The sequence below is a fragment of the Atractosteus spatula genome, chromosome 17 (assembly GCF_055471065.1).
Source record: "Atractosteus spatula isolate fAtrSpa1 chromosome 17, fAtrSpa1.hap1, whole genome shotgun sequence".
Taxonomy (NCBI): Eukaryota; Metazoa; Chordata; class Actinopteri; order Semionotiformes; family Lepisosteidae; genus Atractosteus; species Atractosteus spatula.
Genome location: NC_142722.1, coordinates 18,006,719 through 18,026,239, shown reverse-complemented (window position 1 = coordinate 18,026,239; position 19,521 = coordinate 18,006,719). Strand labels below are relative to the sequence as shown.

The following is a 19,521-nucleotide window of genomic DNA, read 5'->3' as shown; positions in this document are numbered from 1 at the left end:
GACCTCCAATGAACCACTGACATACTGTAAGGTGTCTCTAGCTCCCAAGAGCTTGAACTGTACATGACCGATTTCCTCTCTGAAGGTAGAGAGGAAAAGGCAGTTTATCTCCTCAAAGACAAAAGGAGATTCCCTTGTGCTAAGGCAACCGGTTTCCATGGTATCTACTTTCTGCTGAGTAATCAACCACCAGCTTTTCTGGGATTGTCAATAAAACTCACCAAAACTGTAATTTTAATTACAGCAGCATAGCAATTTAACAGGCAATACTGTACCTTAAAACAGTAGCACTTTCAGACCTTGCTAAACATATTCCATCACTTTTACAAATACAGAAATGAAGTGAAACGCATTGCACAACAATCATCTGTGGCACCTGAAAGGGGAATATCAGTGATACTCTTGATCCCAGACCCTTGCATGCTCTCTGCAGTCTTTTGACAAACAGGCATTTTTTAAAAGGAATCCTCACAAGGTTTGTGAAGGGCAAACCATCAGAAAAAAAGCTTTATCTCTAAGCAGATGTCTCTGTGTCAAAAGGGGATACAGTTACAGAATCTTGGAAACAAAAGTCCTTCCATTGTACTCTGTCAGTGAAATAGATTTGTGTTATACACTGTCACCAAGGTAAAGTGATTTTTCCCAGACTCAGTGTTACAAGACATTATCCTTAAACCTAGAGCACAGTAAAGTCCAGGTCCATATTGTACAGTACACAGTTGTTACACACTGGATCGGGTCTCCAAGAAAACGGAAAAAGTTTAAATAATCTTATACTGGACATACATCAGAATATGGGAGTAATGATATTGATGCTTTGATATTGGTACTGTGCCTTTTACAGAAATGTAAAATACAATTTCATCCCCAGATGGTGAGTTTAAGAGATTTAAATGTGAACTAATTCTGACACATCATAAAATCAGCTTCCCTGTGATGTCTGTGCTCCAGAGATGTGATGAAATGCAGTGTATCTGCCTGTGAGATTTGTAGATTCTGCACGGAAAATGTTTCACCCGACAAGTAAGGCAATGAGAGACTTAGAGCACGAGAATGTTGGTGATCCAAAAGATCTGGTATCTGGAGTTTGTCACTCGGTCATTCTGTCTTCATCTGTTTTTTCCTTTGTAACCACAACAACAAAAGCCTTCACAATATTCTGTTTAGCTCTGCCAGCTGCAGTTTGAAATTGACAAAAGGAAACTATGCTGAAATTCAGGTAAAAAAAAAACAATTTACTTGCATGGGTTTGCATGCTAAAAAAATGATCATTCTGCTTTTATTTTTTTTGAAAGAGAATTAAGAAGAACTCTAATTTTAGTTAAAACCACTCGTGGCTGAGCTCCAGTGCAAGAAGATTTTTATTTTAGGAAAGGGGCACCACACAGAAACCCACACACACTGTGGGGAGCAGGGCTGTCGGTGGGCGCTATACGGACAGAGGTGGCTGGAGAGACAGGGGAGGCTGGTACTGCAGTGCAGATAGGGGTGGACACAGGAAAGCTGGGGCAGGGATATCAGATGCTGTAGGTAGATCACACATAGTCTTTTCTAGTCCTAGTTCTTTGGAAAGCTAAAAAGAAAGTTCTCAAGTTCTTGCTTCAAAACACTTTAGTCCAGGGGCTGCAAATTACACTTCATAAATGCAAATTAAAAATATTAACAGTGTTATATCAACAAATAAAGCATTTATATATGTGAAAACTGTCACTTAATATTAATAACCATGGGCAGCTCAGTAGCGATACACCAAGGGTTTGTGCATTCTCACTGTATTCATGAGGGTTTCCTCCCACAGTCCAAAATATATATTTTTAAATATATATTTATAAAGAAGAATTATATTTTTGAAGATGTTTATTTGTGGAGAACAATGCTTGTGTTACGTTTCTCAAGATGTTCGCTTGCTTGTACCCATGTTGTCTGTTTACTGTCGTGCGGTGCTCCTCTTGTGCTCCACGGTGATTGGCTTCAGTCACAGACTTTGCTCCCTGAGAAGTTTGACTAGGAAACCAAACCCTGTAGTATCTGGTTCTATTTCTCCAGAGCGAGCGCAAGGGGGCTTTCCCAGGAGGCAGTGCCCAGCTGACTCAGCACCGCCAGGGGTGGCGTCGGGATGAGATAGCCGAGACTCTCCTGGCTGCCCGCGAGCACCTGCAGACCCATGCAGCTGTCAGTGAGGGACGCGCCTTTCCTCCAGTCGGCGCTCAGCCCCCTGTGACTAGTAGGAGTTTGCAACTCGACAGAAGAGGAAGGGTCGGCCAGAGAGGCCTCTTTCTCATCCCCATGTGGGGACAGGGGTCATTACTCTGAGCGGTCAGACATGAAGAAGCAGGTGGAAGCTGCAAATCCAGTGAGGATACAATAGGGTAAAATCACATTCCTATACTCTTACTGTCACTTAGGAGTCTTTAGACTTTCAATGAATGACAAAACTTCCCTCACCTGTTGGACCCTGTTCTCCGGGAATGCCCTTCGCAGGTGACGCCCCCCAGAGGCCAGAAGACTCTGCTGCAGGCGCCCCCTTGGCCTGCAGGTGACTATGTGGAGGGGTGGAGGGATTAGTCAGGAGCAGGACCTGAAAGACACAGCAGTCAAATTGTCTTAATGAGTATGACCTCTTACCATTATGTGCCTCCCACACTGAACTAAATCCTAACCTCATGATCTGAATGTTGTATAGAATGATTATTCAGAAGAATGTGACATCTTACAGATCTATCAGGAAAACTGAACTAGATTCAGAATATAAAAGAGACCCCCTGGGAATGGGTGGGATATAAATCTTTGCGTGTTCAGTGAGAATTACAGAATGTATCTTTTCGAAAGGATCAAATACATAAAAACATGTTCATCTGATTCTAAAACTAGACTAATTTGCCGTAATCATTCAAGAACAAATGTAGACCAAATTGGCAAATTGGGGCAGAAAGTAAAAAACTCTGTGCTGAATACACTGAATGATTTGTTTTCTCTTATGAAGTTATTGTAGAAATATTATCATCGGAGACAACTGAGGAGAAAGCTCCAGCCTTACCTTGGCTTCCAAAGAGTTCAGCCTGTTAGTCAGGGTGGCGATCCGACTACAGTTCAGACAACCTGCGGACGCAGAAGCACACAAATGAAACGTTTTTATAAAGTTGTAAACGCTTGCACAATTTAAGAAGATCACAGATAAATGAATCGCTCTAGATTCAGGAACACACTGGCATTGATCGATCATTTGGCTCATAGAAAGTTGGCGCACTTGTCTATGAGGCTTTTTCAGCGTATCCTAGAAGGTAGGTCGGTCCCTTTTCAGGCCATCAAGGCCCATGGGGGAATGGGGGGCAAGGGCCAGCATTTTTCTTGACCATTGGACACTGGAGGTGGAGGCGATGTGGTCAGCATCATGCTCCGGCCAGCCTATTACCCCCGGAAGGATTAACCCCCGGTGCTCATCTGGAAAGCAGGCCGAGTGGACCTGGGAGCCGTCTGGAAGGAATTAGAGCAAGCTCCATCGCTGTCCCCTCCCTGGGATTGAACCCGGGAGCTTCCAGTCAGGAGCTAGACGCCCTTGTCGTCTGAGCTACCATGGCCCCGTATCCTAGAAGGGCAGTTCGGTTAAATCCTGCTGAATGTAAGAGAGAGACTAAAGGAATGGCACCCCTCGCTATTGGCGGGAGTGAGCTAGGGAGCCGGGGGGTGGGAGAGAGATACAAGAAAGAAAGTTCTGGGTGCGAGATCTATGTAGGCAAGTGGAAAAGGGGACTTCTGTAGGCCACGTACCCTAGAATACACCCTGCTGTGACGGCTGCACTTTCCCAGGTGGACTTGCCTGGACTCTGGTGCTCACTGGCACAGACTCAAAGGAAACGGCCAAGACAGAGGAGAGCTCTGGAGGCAGCAGGTGTGATCTGACAGAGCAAGGGGACGTTGGTCAGAGTGAGGCGGGCAGTGGGGCGACTCACCAGAGGGGGGGTCTCTGCTTCGTGCCGGGGGCTGGCGCAGGGCGGCCTGCTTCCTTATGGCCTCCTGGGCTTCCAGATTGTTCCCTGGTTCTGCGGAAGGAAATGAAACGAGTCTTTGATCCCAGCCCGGCCAGCCACAGAGAACATTTTGACATTGTTATCTACAGTACTATAACAAAGGTTTTGTCACTGTTTATCAATACGATACCAAATTGATTTTCTAAATATGGCGATCAGAAATGTGTCTGAAATCTTCTCACACTCACAGTGACATCAACACAGATGTTTGCAATCAGCAGAAGTAATACTGGGTATGACGAGCCAAAGGGTTACCATATGTAATTCACATTTTTTTCTGTTTTCAGTTTCCTTAACCTTTGTGTCTTAATTGTATATTAATAAACTCATTCAAATAGTGCAGTCAGGGTTAAAAACAGGTGGCACACCTTGACACAGAGATATGGGTCAAATCAAACAGATTTCCCGAATTCCTAGAAGGAATGTCTCGACAGATGACATTCCTTTGGCTACTTTCAACCGAATGAATGAGATGGGCCAAGAGCCGTCTTCTCCTCCGAAGCCTGTGTATCCCAGCCAGTCTTTCGTGGTAAAGACTGAAAACCCAAAACAGGGGGCAGAGGTGCTCGGGGCTCTGGGGAGGAGGAGGGCAAGGGCAACAGGGGTCATGCCAGACCAGTAGAGGTGTCCTCTCTGGGAGTGTTCTAGCACAAATGGCTGCAGAAAGGGTGCAGTTCACTTATTGCTGCACAGCAGAGCGGTGCCAGGATTTTGCTTTACAAGGCTGACAACCAAAGGCAGGTTCTTCTGGCTCTGACTGCTGGGTGGTTCTGCTCTGGACAGGTCCGATGGATCAGAGGAGCCCTGCCTGCTGTGAGCAGGGCAGCTGGCCAGGGTGTCCCGTCAGGTAACCGAGGGACAATTTGCTTAATTCTTCCTAAAAAAACCTTCGTGCTTTTTAACCAGGCATATCCTGTTTTTTTAAGGTTTATGGTTTCCTCTGATGTTGAAGTTGCATGAGGCCTGATGGTTTGCATCTTACAGTGCTACCTGGGAGCCCCTGAGAATATTTCAAAGCAGAAGGACTTTGGGTTTCATGTTGTAAGGTATGCTGAAATTATTCTCTTTCACAGTCTTGGTACCCTGCCTGTGTCAGACATCCAGGTTTTGCTGACCCTGTGCTGTCCTTTGTATGAAACACTGAAATGAGATCCCATCTTCTTCGTCATGAAAGAGCCTGTGAAACTGTGCTCACGAGTGGAGGTTTTGTGGAATAAGTACAGGTCATGCAGAATTTATGAATGCAAATCATTTGGAATTAAACCATTAGAAGATAATCACAATAGTACTGATATTCTGTGCAGACAGCAAATTCTCATCTACAAAACACAAATGATGAAATGGCAGACTAATTTTCATTTTTTCAGGTGTAGTCATGTTGGTAGCTAATATCAAAATCAACAGTTTCTACAGTATTGTTAGTAATGCTTTCTGTTGTAAAAACAGAGTCTTATATACTAAAGAAAACCATGGTTAAAGAATAGTAAAGAGCAGAGCAATAATATATTTAAGCAAGATACAAATGTTGGACAGATGTGGCGATGAAAATACATGATCTGAGCTTGGTGAAAGCACACAGAAACTTTGATGTAATACAGTGTTCAAAACTTAGAGCATCCTAAAAGAATGCTGTTGCAAATTTCCCATGGCAAACATTCATAAGACTAGCTTTGATTGTTCTACAATGTGTTGTGTTTCTATTCATCAAGTTGAACAAAGGCTTAAACACCACCTTAAATACGGAACACAAGGCTTGTTTGTTCTTCACAGAAACAGCACACTGTATAGTCTAGAGCAGAGGTCCCTAAGCCCAGTCCTAGAAAGACACAGTCCTATATGTTTTAAAGACTGATTTAATCGTTAATGAGCACAGGTTAATTAAATAACCACTGGTGCCAAAGGAGTCATTCCTAATTGCTTTAAATGGGATGCAAGGCAGAAGGCACTGTGGCTCTGTAGGACAAGGGTTGGACACTCCTGGTGTAGAACTAGCCCTTAAGCCTGATTCCATCGCACCTGAGAAGCTAGGTAAGGCCTGTTCAGTGCTTACATAGGAGACATCGAAGAAATCCAGGTTTCTGTTGATTTTGGTGTGGCGTGACCAGCAGAAGGCCCCTCTAGTCTAGTCTAGACTTGGTGTCTTTAACTCAGCTCTAGGAGAGCCACAGTGTTATCTGGATCTTGGTGGATCTAGTATCTCAGCTACTTAGTTGGTTTAATTGATTAATTGCATAAATGCTTAAAGGTACAGTGCCTGCACATTTGAAGCACTAAGCTTGGGGTGGGAGGTGGGGATGAAGCATTAACATACGTAGCTAAACTTATGTTTCTCTAATTGAGATATTACTCTGTGACTAAAACATATTGTATCTTCTGTGTGTTCCATGATTTTGGAAAAGAACTGCAGGTCAATGTGTGGCAAGGGGGAGTAGTGATTAGCATTGCTGGGTTCAATTCCACACCTGGGGTGCTGTCTGTGTGGAGTCTGTATGTTCTCCTCGTCTTTGTGTGGGTTTCCTCCGGGGGCTCCGGCTTCTTCCCACAGTCCAAAAACACACCCACGGGTTAACTGACTTCTGGGAGAATGGGCCCTGGTGTGATTGTGTGTCTTTCCTGTGATGGCCTGGTGTCTTGACCAGAGTGCAGACTGCCTTGTGCACAATGCCTGCTGGGATAGGCTCCGGCTCCCCTGCAACCCTGAGCTGGAAGAAGTGGTTAAAAACTGTATGTATGGATGGAATGGCAGGTGAATGGAACCTCATTTTTCACATTCAGTTGAGGTTGTGATGAAAATAACACTGTGTGGAATTGAACAGCACATTCCAGTGGCAAGTCCAGCTTCTGCACAGATCTGGAGATGATTCTAGCCTGGAAAGGTGAAGTCTGTTTCACACTCCTGGAGCCAGACGTGTCTTGCCTGCCACTGACATTATCCTAATTTGAGTGATAATATTTCTTAATATTTTTACCAGCGTGTGTACGTAGATGAAAACTGGGGAATTGGAATGCAAGCCAGGAGGCACTGTGGCCCTCCAGGGGCTGAGTGTTAAAGCGTTTCTCTAGTCCATAAATTCCAGTCCCCCAGTACAGTGACGAGCAACACAATTTCGAAGGAGGTGCTGTTTTTCTAATAGGAAGTTAAAAACAGGCCCTGTCTAGACTGTGGAAGTCAGTGATCTCAAGAGACATTTCACAAGGCTGTTAAATCCCAATGTCATGGGTAAATTCAAGAACAGGTTATAAAACCTCACCCGCCTCAGGTGCCCCTGCCTCATGTTTGGCTAGAGCACATCTGCCACTCTGTTCATCTTTTAAAGCCATTTCAACACTCTGGCTGACTGTGATCATTACTGTAGATCACCTGGAAACGTATAAGCATAGTATAAGCTGTCTCAAACTGTGAACATTTTCTTGTTGCTTTAGTGCTATTTCATCTGAATAAGATATCCCTCTGTGAAGGGTACAGGTGAAAGTGCCCCGCTCAAAGTACTGGAGTCAAGGTTCAGATGACAAACTCAATAGCAAAAGATCCAGTTGGCAAGACACCTAATAAAGTTTAGGTTTCCGGCCGAGACACTGGAACTCGCCATGTCTCAAGCAATACAATTACACTGACCTATCGTTTGTCACAGTTATTAATTTTTTTTTCCAAAAATGGGTGCAAATCCTGGTCCATGACGATGCCTTCAGCTTTCTGTTAGCTCTGATAAAAGCAGGGCGTTGTTTCCATACCACAGGTATCTATTTCAGGCACAACTGCCTTTAGAATAGGTGCGGAAATCCAAGGTGTGCACTGGCACAGGACTCTGGCAGTAAAATGATGTGAGCCTCTGAACTGTACATCTGCCTGTCGCCGTTAATAAAATACTGAATGGAGGTTCCTCGCTGAGCACTGAATCGATAGCCAGGTCTGATTTCACACAGGCTAAGGATTAAAAATATTCCCCCTCTGAGCCCACAATTAACCCCCCACCTCATCTATCTTCTCTAGATCACAGCTCATAAATGCCAGGAACCCCAGCAAAAACATACAAAATTCCATTTTATACTCTGCAGATTTTGGCAGTACTATGCTTCTCTTTTCTGCACTCTTTTTCTCCCAGCCTCTTTCACTCTCTCCCTTTTCTCTCCCCCTCACACAGGAACGTACCCCTTCTCACAGGAACTGCACCCCCAGCTTAAGTAGAGAAAGTTCAGGTCTTAGAAAGCTTGAAATGTGTGGGTTAGGTTACAGAGTTCACAGTTTAAATCAGGCAGCAGCAGCATAGCAGTGATGCACTGAATTCCCAAGGATGGACTAGGCTTAATAAGCTTAATCTCCTTCTTACTAAATTAGCCTTGACGATCTGCATCACATCCTGTCCAATGTCAGAGTCTTGTAAGTAGTTACAGGGACGTTTAAGTGCTCTTGTCCTGTGCTCTCTTCTGTAAAGGACTGGAGCAATGATACATCAGTGTCCTTTACTCAGACTAGAAAGAGAGGGCACCAAAAACAGGACTGGCTAGTTTTCCAGGCGGATGTACTGTTAAAAAAGCCAAGTTGGAGCCGTTCTGCAGAAAGTGCAATACATCAAGCTCTATCGCTGGAGAGGCTCTTGGTGTGCTTTTAAAAGATTTAGGAAGTTCTCTAGTGTCCATTATACAGCCACTAAAGTGGGCCTCTTTTTTCCTTATATTTTGCTATGACCTCTTGCAATCGCTGTCCTCTTGCTTTGCAGGAACAGAAAAAATAATGTGTTTCTGAATACATAGCATATGTGCAAAATCCCAAAATGTTTATCCTGTCTGAGGGATGTCTTATTAATGTCTGAATTGTCTGAGCCTTAAAGCCCTCTTAATATGTGGAAAATAATATCTTTCAAATGAACAAATTCGCCATGTACACAATTAGGATAAATTGTGCCATAACTTATAGTTATAAAGTGATCTACATAACGTCAGAACTGTTACAGAAGTTAAGGTTTTGATACAGAAATATCAAATACAGAAGTTATATTTGAATTTTTTCAGTGACAGACGTCATGCCCTTGGAGGTCACTCAAGGTTCACAGTGGTACATTAACGTCTTTCCCTGAATGAGAGGGACTAGATCACTGGATGGACACTTTGTTAATTCTACAGAAGTCTGTTTCTGTGCATTTGGCAAACTAAAACTACTCTGCACCACTAAAAGGGATATAATGTTCCCATGAGAGTGGTTACTGAGTTATATTTACTATGAATCAGCTTCTAACTGGGATGTTATTCATACTAGCTCAAGCATTTGCAGGTGAAATGTTCACTAGGCGTACTAACAATGGAGTCTTTGACTTCTACATGTATTCCACACAAAATAAAGCCTGAATCAAACAAGGTATTGCATTAACAATGGAGAGAGTGGGGAAAACCACACAAGTCTCATTTTGTGGCAAGTAAGTACAGGTGTATTAATAGTTTTGAATATCTTGCAAGGGTCTCGGAACACATGTTGAAGAGGCCGACTCCTCGTGTCCCAGCGGCCCTGGCCTCGCGCTCTGTCCCACACAGCCTGACATCTCGGGCCCGGTTACTGGCTGAGGCCCAGGGCTGAAGAGGCTATCTGGCAGCCACACTGACAGCCGGCCCGAAAGCTAAACAACTTCCCCCCACTGTGGTTAGGGTTACCCAAACAAGCCCTCCCCAGGAAACCAAACATCATGGTCAGGGGCTCACTGAGGGTCGCCCCAGCGGAGGTTCACAAAGTTAACCATTCCAGGGAGGCTGGGAAACATCACACTCAGCCTTCGCACTCTTGACTGCAAAAACAGGCCTTCAGGAAGAACGCAGATCACCGCACTGCAGCGTGAGACTGAGACTGAAAGGATAAAATTCAGAGATTCTTTTTTTTGCAATTAAATACAGTGAGCTCAACATTGTGCTGATATCTACAGCTCACACAAGCAGGCAACAAACTTAAGAAATAATATTGAAAACCGATTTTAGTCAATCAAATATTCATTGTGTTTTGCACTGTGGTGAGCTTTTAAGGCCGTTAAGAGTATTCTTACAAGTTACATAATGTCATTTTAGTTTTAATCTTTTTTTAAATTCACCTCTGGAGAGGGGCTCCAGAAAGTCCTTACACAGATTCGCTGCAGAGAAAAGTTCTATAGCTGAAATTAAAATGAACAGGGAGAGAGTATCCCTATTGTCAAGTTGAGCAAACATACTTTGTGTGAATCAGAAATGCAATCACTAAATTATTTAGTCATATGGTTGATTGCATGGATATTTTTGCAGAGTTTTTTGAGGAAGATAATGAAAAATACCATTTTGAGTAATACTAGTATGACGTGTTGAAGACAGATATGACACTGACTGGCACAGACAGAGCCCTTCAAGTCTTGAACAGACATTCCAAGGAGGGGACCTGATCCAGGCGTTCACAATCCTCAGAGTTAACACAGCGGACTGTCTCAGAACCAACAGGGAAACACAAGCCAAAGGAAGCAGGAGGACATGACAGGGTGGTCCTGTCATTAGTTAAATCTGAGAACTGAAAGCACTTTCGTACACAGAGGTTTGTAGAAGTGTGGAACAAGCTATCCATCCGTGCTGCTGAAGCGTATACTCTGGCTTTTTTCTGAAGAGAACTCCAGATCCAACAGAAAAATCAAATGAGCTGGATGGACCACATGGGTCTTCCATTTGTAAACTTTATTATATTCCTTAGAAGAAGTATTATTTCTTCTTATTTTTAATGATCATAGAACAAACCATAATAATTGTATCTGTAACAGCAGTAATTAAAATAATGAAGAAAGCAATTTACCTAATAAAATTCACATGATTAAAACATTATTTGCCAGAAATGTTTAAAATGAAAGGGGTCGGAGAAAGAGGTCATTTCTGTTGCCTTCCATCGTGGTGTGAAACCACAATAATGCTCTCAATGATCTGTTTTCGTCTTCTCACATCAAATTGTCAGCATTTCTCAAGCAGACGGCAGATATCAGACAAACGACTGGCGACAGAGAGAGGAGAGTGAGAATGGACACACAACCTGCGCTCATTAATCTCTGTCCCACAATGCTTCAAGGACATTAGGTAACACTTCATTAGAACATGTTAGCTACCGATAGTTGACATGTGTGATCCATTAGGTGCCAAAGTGCTTTTTAATGAAAATTTATGTCGTTTTGCTCAGTTTTTGACTGGCGCCTTGCAGGGCTAAATGAACTGCTTGCAGTTGAAGCAATTCCATTAGGGGAAACCTAGATAAACACGTGCAGAGCTCTGATCTCAACACAACGGCGGCAGTGTACTCATTTCACAGATCCAGCGCAAAGCGGTTTACCTGGAAGCAGTTATGGTGTGTGTTTTCCCTCGCTTCTTTTTCTGTTCTGTTGATCATACAGTATGTAAACATTTCCTTCTACATCGTTTAGCCTGGGTGAACAGAAGTGGAGCTCTTACATTTGCTCTCCAGACCTGAACCAGACTGAAAGGCGGTTTAATTAAAAATGTCAATTATGGATTGATGGGAAGACTTCCAGAACCACAAACTGAAAGCCCAGCTAGGAACAGTGACTGAAAAATGAGCTAAGCCTACACTACAAGAAAGACGCAGTTTGTTTGTTGTTTCACCAGACTGTCTTGAAGGAGACCCATAGAAGTGTTAGACTAGGCCTAAGCCAACAAGGCCACGGTCACTGAGAAGATAACTGACTGGTGAAGCAAAATTACAAGTTTGCTCTATTGCAACAGTCCCAGAAACATCTTCCTTGAATCAGTGCTCTGTTATGTCAGGAAAAGAGCTTTTTTCTGGCTTTTTTATTTTTGTATTTGCAGTTTTATGGTCTCTGTCAGCAAGATGACAGAAAGCGGAGCAGAACTCCTATCTAGAAATACGACAGCATTAATCTTTTAAACCTTTATCTCATCCTGAGCTTAAAATGTCTAACTACTGCACGTAACCTCAAGAGAGCTTTCCAGTTTTCTGCATATTTTTACAAATATGATGCAAGTTATGAGTATTTTGTTTCGATCCTCCTCATTCATATCAGTAGAAGGATTACAGCATTTCTGCAAAAGGTTATTTTCTTGTTGTTTCAAAATAGGACTGTTAAAAAAAACACTGAAGAAGATGCAAATAAAATTTAAAAAAAGTTAGAACTGGGATCTGCCAAACACGTGTCAAATGGTATTTAATGTAGATAAGTGCAGAGTATTACATGCAAGTATCAGAAACGTATACAGTAGAAAACGATTAGGAAACACTGACCTTGGAGGGTTTCATGAAACAAAATTAGGAAAATTTGGTGTTTTTATGCTGAGGCATCATTTACATCTTCTAATCTAGACAGTGCTAGAGATCAGGGGGGTTTTATTCAGCAGCAAAAGAAAGGGCAATCCCAAACTTTTCAAAATTCATGACGCAACCCCACATGTTTCTTTTCTTCAAAGGTGAAGTATTTGAAAAAGAAAACGGTGCTCGGAGGTCACAAAAGCTGCTGGAGGCACCGCTAAACACCCGCCCGGCACATTTACCATAATACACTACAATTAGGCAACACGTCGCAGGTCCGCAAAATACAGACTCGGGTCTATTCCGGTACACTCAGCAACTCAGTCGCTTTTATGGGCAACCAGACCTGCATTCTTCTGAAAGAACTGAATGGCTCTTGTATTAGGTTTTTTAATGTAACAGATGTGCAACTCCAGCAGGTCTATAATCTGGAAAGGAAGTTTTTTTTTTTCCTTCTCCAGACCCCACCACAGAGAGTCCAGCCATCCCCTCCAGAGTCTTCACAGGCTCAAGGTGCTCTGGGTCAGGACTCCAGACAGCTCCAGGCAAGCCACTGGACCACAGACCCCCTTGACTCATATAATTACAGGTTACTGATCCCTCCAGTACAGTACATCACTGTGCACATCTGTTGTGTAGGGTGGTCATGTCTGTCCCGACTGGATCTCAGCATACTGTAGGCAAGCACCTCAACAGAGAGGCAACAACTCCTGTTCATAGGAACTGCAATTTGTCTTTGTCTGTTCTTCAGTATTGTCGGATTTACAGCACAGTCCTTTGGTGTGTGGATCTAAAATTTATTTCCATGAGTATCGGTGTGTATATGAAAACTATGCATCATCACAAAATTTGAAATTTTACAATGCACTACTAGCTGAACTTTGTAGATATATTTATAGTGTGTAAATACATTCCTACATGATGACCATGGAAAGCAACTGCTTTTCAGAACATCCACAGGTTTAACAAAATAGATAATTAAACTGGCTGCTTACTCCGGTTTTACCAGTGAAGTTTTGACACAGTTATCACCATGAAAATGATGGTGATAATGCTGGAAATTGTTTTCTAATTTTTCTTATGTTGCAAATCATAACCCATAAGAAATTTATATTTTATTCATGTAAAAACAGTATAGTGCATTTCTTGACTTTAGCTCAGATGCTCCTGTTTGCACAGTTCCTACTTTTTTCACATAATACCAGTGTGCAGTATAATACAAATCCTTTACTGACACGAAGTTCAAATAAATCAACATAATTATGAGGTACACAAAATACACACCAAGGGCATGGTAACTACAGTTACGTGCTGCAACACAGTCAATCACATTTTAAAGCTATTTACCATCTTTTACCATACCTTTTTTTTGACTTAGTCTGTGGAAAAAGTATTTGTGCTTTCATACAGTTTTCTTACTCTTTGCTATGATTGTACACTGGTACGTTCTGTCATGTCATCAGTGATGAGGTGTGGGGCAGCTGACTGAGAAACAGATATTAAGTGAACAGTTAAACAAAGGTTAAAACACCATGACTAGCACAAAGATTTTCATTAAACTTAATATTACCAGTAAAATCTTCCCCTGTTTGAGTCCCATTCCAAAGTATGGAAGATGTCACACAGTTAATGGAGAAACAGGGGGCAGTGTGTAAAGGCACAACAGCGTTGCAGGAGATCCAAACTTCCTGTTAGGTAAATAAGGAAGGCATTAACACCACATGCTGGAAAGCAGGGCCTGTGAGGCACAGCCGTCTCCTTTGCACGATTAGCGCTGGGAGCTGTGAGTCTAGGAACGGGGAAGTGTTTGCCTGTGAACATTCAGAGTGACTGTAATGTCAACTGGCTGCTGGAGTAAATTATTTAATCCGGAGCAGAGAAATGGCAGTATTCCACTGGATACGTTCAGCAGTGCATTAGGATAATGAAAAAAGAATGTCAAACTGCAGATCAGTTGTGGAAATTTAAATTGACATGTGCCCAGTGGGATCACGGACAGCTACAACGCAAACAAGGGGGTTTGAGTAGCTCAACCCTTTAAAAGAACTGAATGCCTTTGGCCTTGAATATACACTGCAAACTGGACTTGATAGATGTGTTCAAGATCCTGAAAGGCAAAGTCACACCCATGAATTGGTGCAGGATAGTAAAACAAGGATCCAGTGGGCACAAGAAGAAATTAAAGAGGAATTACATTCAGGACTAAGAATGTCTACAAAGTATGTCTTTACACAAAGGCTGGTGGTGGGGGGGGGAGTGGGGGGAGTTCCTTGAATCAGTTAAGGAGATAAATTGAATTGCCGCTTTTATCATTGTCTAGATCCATACTGTCCAGCACTGGTCTGGGAATGGACTGTCTTTGTTCCAGTGACCTCTTAATTATTAAGGGTAACAGAACCTTCTGCTTGATTAGACCTTTTTTGTAAATGTATTTAGTCTGCAATAACTTGGATCTGTTTCAGAACTTCCCTCATTTAGGTATTAGGTTTTAATGACCATATTCCTCCCCCAATTTAAGCAAATGGGTTAATGAAAAACCACAAATGTTCTCCTTTTAAAATGAGGGTTTAATTCATTGTAATTCCCAACTGTGTCTGTAAATCATCAAGTAGTAACCCATGAAGAGTTTAGACAGCTGGACTGGGGGAAGAGTTTATTAATCACACTTAGGAAAGACTGAACGTCATGTCTTAAAATGTCTTGGCAGTAATACACCTACACCAAGGTACTTGTGAGACCCTGGACTAAATGTAAAAAAAAGTTAAAAAAACAGATCTAATAAAGAAAATATTTAAATTAGGTAGTTGATTAGTCCTGGTAATTAATAGCTGAGCTGCAACAAAAGCTAGGAGACACGGGTTGTCTCATGTTCTGGGTCTGGAGAAAATGTCTATGCTCAATAAACGTGTAGCTACAGAGCAGATTTTTCAGTTTCCAGCGTGTCTGGAACCATGCTGGGTGAGTCCACTGCCCAGAAATAATGTCTCATAGACTACCATCAGCATGGCAAATCAGCTGAGGTCTGCATTTCAGCACAGCTGGATGCTCTGGGTTCCACCTCTTTCTGAACCTTCAACATCAAACCTGGCAGAAAGTGGTGCAACACTTCGAACCTGCCGTGTCACCCCTTGGAAATGCCTTCCAGTAAAAATACATTTTCATTAAACCCAGTAAATAAAATTGACTGGGAAAGGTTACAGAATGTCAGCTGTGTATAAAAGACTTGCTGCACATCTTGATAAGAAACTTCTCCTTTAATGGTCATGCTTTTCTGAAATATTTAAAACTATGTTAAAAAAACGACAGGCTGCAGGAGGGCCACAGAAATACTAAAGACCAACATTTTGTTTTGTATTTTAATTTACAAGTGTATGTGTAAGAGGGTGTAAGTGCTGTAAATCTCTTTGTTGTAGCAGGACGTAGAAAAATCTGAAATAATTTGTTCCTCACTGATAGGGGGCTGCCTTTGAGTTTTTATACTGAAGAGCAGCGGATAAGAGTTTGAAAAGATTTCTTGTTTAGTCAAAGGAGCAGTCAAAAAGGGAGTGAGAGGCCAGCTCTCGCTGGCAGGTTTACCTTGGAGGGAGCCCATCGCACGATTCGGCCAGAACCCTCCCCAGCCTCCACCCTGCACCCTCCCCATGCGTATCCAGCACCCGGCCAGAGTCCATTTTTCACATCGGCTCTGTGAGGAACCCAACTAACAGTCTCTCGCCCTGCGGGAATGCAGCATCACCCTGAAAGCTCAGCAGACTGCCCCCCCTCAGACCAGAACTACAGAACTACTACTGTCAGTGTGAAGCTGGAGTGAAAAGGGCAGAACTCTCCTCACCGGCTGCCTCTCAGTGTCGACCTTTCAGTTTCTCAAATTAGCCATGTACCTATCCTCAATATACCCTAACTATCATAAAACACACCAGTTCTGGATTTGACACCTGTTTTCCAGATCGCTGATCACAAGGAATAACGATTTCCAAGAATCACACGCCTGGTGAATGATTATGGAGTGTGTTAGGTAGGATAGTTTTGGCTTCACCCACTTTGTTAGGTGGCTCCCCACTGGCCATAGGACCAGGAGGCTTGAAACCCCGAAAGGAGACAAGCACAACCTGAAACTACCGCTGTAAAAACACAAAGACTGGAGGAACGTGCAGACGCCACGAGAGTACAGTGGTTATACGAAAGCTGTGGGCTTGCTTGGTTCAGCACAACTCAACCAGTTTGGTTCAAATGTACAGTATGTATGAGGTAAAATGCGAAAAAAGGCGTTATATATTAGGTGCACGTATGAGACATATGGCTAATTTTGTTAATCACTGACTTGATTACCAAATCAAAGAGATTGGCTTAGTTGGTGTTATCTCTCCTGAACTTCAGTCAAGAACTTGCATTTATTACGCTTGTACTAAGTTCACGTAATACATTCACAGGTCCAAACTTTAGCAACTCCCAATCAAATGAATAGACTCAGCAGTCGGCAGTGTGCTTGTACAATGTGCGACAGGCTTCCTTCACCCAACAGTTTGCAAAGGCACCTTCAAGGAGAGGTGTCCTTTAGGACTTAGTCCTTTCACATAACCAGGACAGAATAAACATACAGTATATGATGTGATAAATCCTTGGGGAACTGTGACCATAATATAGTAGTCTTTGAAGTATACTTTAAATCTCGAAATGTTGAATCGAAATCAGGGTTTACGATGTTAACAAAGCAGAGACTAAGCAGAAATGAGGCAGAGAGAATGGAAAAGGATACTTTCTATTACAGATAATAGGATTATGGATAATTCTATTCCTGAAAACTAGTAATTCCTTTCCAGAACAATGTGGCCTGGAGCATTTACTGAAGAAAGTAAGATAAAATACAGAACAGAGAGCTTCCATAAAAGGGAACAAGAATAGAGAACATGTACACTATGCTACAGATCCAATTTGAAGAATATACCGGAATTGCTAGAACAGAACACTGCCAGTGACAAACTACAAACATACTGTAACACTAACAGAACTGTAGCAGCTGAATTCATTCGTTTATTAAATAAAGTGGGATTAATACTAGAAGATTAAAAATGATAAATGTGCTAAATTAATATCAAGCAAATAAGAAGTTTAAATAAGATCGAAAAGAATGGTTTCTAATCTTAGATGAAATTAACTAAATCTCTTTGGTGTGGAACAGATGACAGGAGATTTGATTCAATTACCTACATTCCTAAGGGGAACAGACAAGAGTAAATTCAGGGGATTACAGCAGACCCAGCAGCAAAAGAAAAACACAACTGGAAAGAAAAACCCGTCTGCTCAGGGCCGGGGACAGGAACTGGGTCCCCATCCAGGTGGAAGAGACGCTTCAGCATGCGGGTAGAAGGAACTGTAGATTCACTTAACTCTCCAACGACCGAACAAGCTGGATGGGCTCCACTCTTTCTTTCAACATTTCTCATGCTCCTGCCAACACTGGAGAGAATAACCCTCAAATCCAAGTCTACCGAAAACTGTTAGAATCCCCGATTCAGTCCCACACACCATTAAGGGACTGACTCACGATCTGAAGAAGGAGAACATTTCAATTGCAATGAATGTTTATGAGCACAAAAGCAGCTTAAAGCAGACTAATGATGTGAGAAACACCAGCTGTCTCTTCAGGAAAACCATACTGAGAAAAACACAAGTAAAACAGCACAATGTAAAGGGCAATTAAAACAAAATTGACAGTAGTTTAAGTCTGGGATCTTACTCTTGTAATCAAAACTAACCACAAACATTCAAAATAGCAGTTTTAATTTAATTAATGTTTATCTCCAGGTCTTCTAGATCCCCTGTTGAGCTCTGAATTACAGGGCCTTCTTAAGATTTGAGTTAGTGAACGTAGACCACTATAACCATGTGAAACTTCATCACAGTAAACTCACACAGGACTCACACTGGTTTCCCAAGTTACAACCATATACTTAGTGGTTTAGCTTGTTTTACTATGGTGGTCTATGTCTTGTATCACACTTGATTATTATCATTTGCTTAGCAGACATCCTTATCCTGGGTGACTTACAGAGTTTACAACATTGTTCATTGCATTATCCTGGATGCTCTTTCTTCAGTGCTTTACCATGGTTTCACTCTGATTTACTGCACTTTAACCTGCTTTTACCACAGTATACCTCCCTCCCCTCCTACAATTTGTAATTATCAACTGCTTTGTACCGCCCAGATGTTTTCAGACTGTGCCTCACTGTCTCAACTCCAGAGCCTGCTGGGGGAAGAGACTGAGAGTGGTGGGGGTGCGCCTCTGAAACGCCCCCTAGTGGAGCCACTTGGCGTTTGACACGCTGCCCGCTCCACTCCGCCGGAAAAGTGGAGCAGCAACACATCACTCTCGATGGAGCCTGCAGGGGCCCAGCGAGTCACGGGACCCCCTGCTCTGTGAGCCAGACAGGGAGCCCAGGACGCATCCTCACGGGACCCACTAACTGGCAGTCATTTTGAACGCAATGTGTGCATTTCACTCAGGTCTAATTTAACAGCAGTAACAAGAAACTAAAAAGAAGGAACCGGTTATACACATGACAATGAATTGAATAATGCCTATTAACCGTAACAGTGAGCTGTAACAGTTAGGCGCAGAAAGCATGGCAATGCAGTGAGAGGTGTAGCCCTGAGGAGACCGCCCTCCTGACTCAGAACCAAGGCCCATACTAAAGACGGAGGCCTAAAAATTGAAAAGAGCAGTAGACTCCAGACGCAGCTCAGAGTGAAGGGAATTCCACAGGAGGGAGAAAGAGCTGGCAGGATAGGGTCTCCATGGAATTATCCATGCGTCTGAGTGTAATTAGGAGGCTTATACAGCTGGGAAGAAAAATATTTAGTCTCCAGCTGGGAAGGAGGTGGGGGAAGAGGAAAGAGTTGGTTAACAGGCCTGAGGGATCCAGCGCATGAGGTGGTAGTTAGTAGAAGATCCTGGACAGTGGTGTGTGGGCTCACTCGTCAGGCCAATGGAGAAGAAGTGTGTGGCCAAGGAACAGGAAAGACTTCCTGGACCAGGTCCGATGGGAGACATGAGCACCGACAGGTGTGATGCAGAGCCCGGCAAGGCAGAAGCACTGATGGAGGAGTGAAGTCCTGCCTCCATCAGCCCAGCGTCTAATACTGCTGTGCTTTTTTTTTAACTGGGTGGCCATGTGGGCTCAAGGCCACACCACTGGACCTGGGTTCTGAGCCAAGATGGTGGCT

At 42.9% G+C, this 19,521-nt stretch overlaps 1 protein-coding gene across 6 annotated transcripts in view; it reads right to left on the bottom strand.

The window, feature by feature from the left end:
- emid1 (EMI domain containing 1) overlaps positions 1-19,521 on the bottom strand; it is a 106,146-nt gene that overhangs the window by 26,967 nt on the left and 59,658 nt on the right. For all 6 annotated transcript variants that reach the window (XR_016094350.1, XM_088935837.1, XM_088935835.1 and 3 more), the window contains exons 4-6: positions 3,951-4,040; positions 3,038-3,099; positions 2,446-2,578 (exon numbers count right to left, since the gene is read on the bottom strand). Coding sequence is in view for 5 of the 6 variants with exons in the window: in XM_088935837.1 (XP_088791963.1) it covers positions 2,446-2,578; positions 3,038-3,099; positions 3,951-4,040 (285 nt within the window). In the remaining variant the exon portion in view is untranslated. The remainder of the gene's footprint in view (positions 1-2,445; positions 2,579-3,037; positions 3,100-3,950; positions 4,041-19,521) is intronic.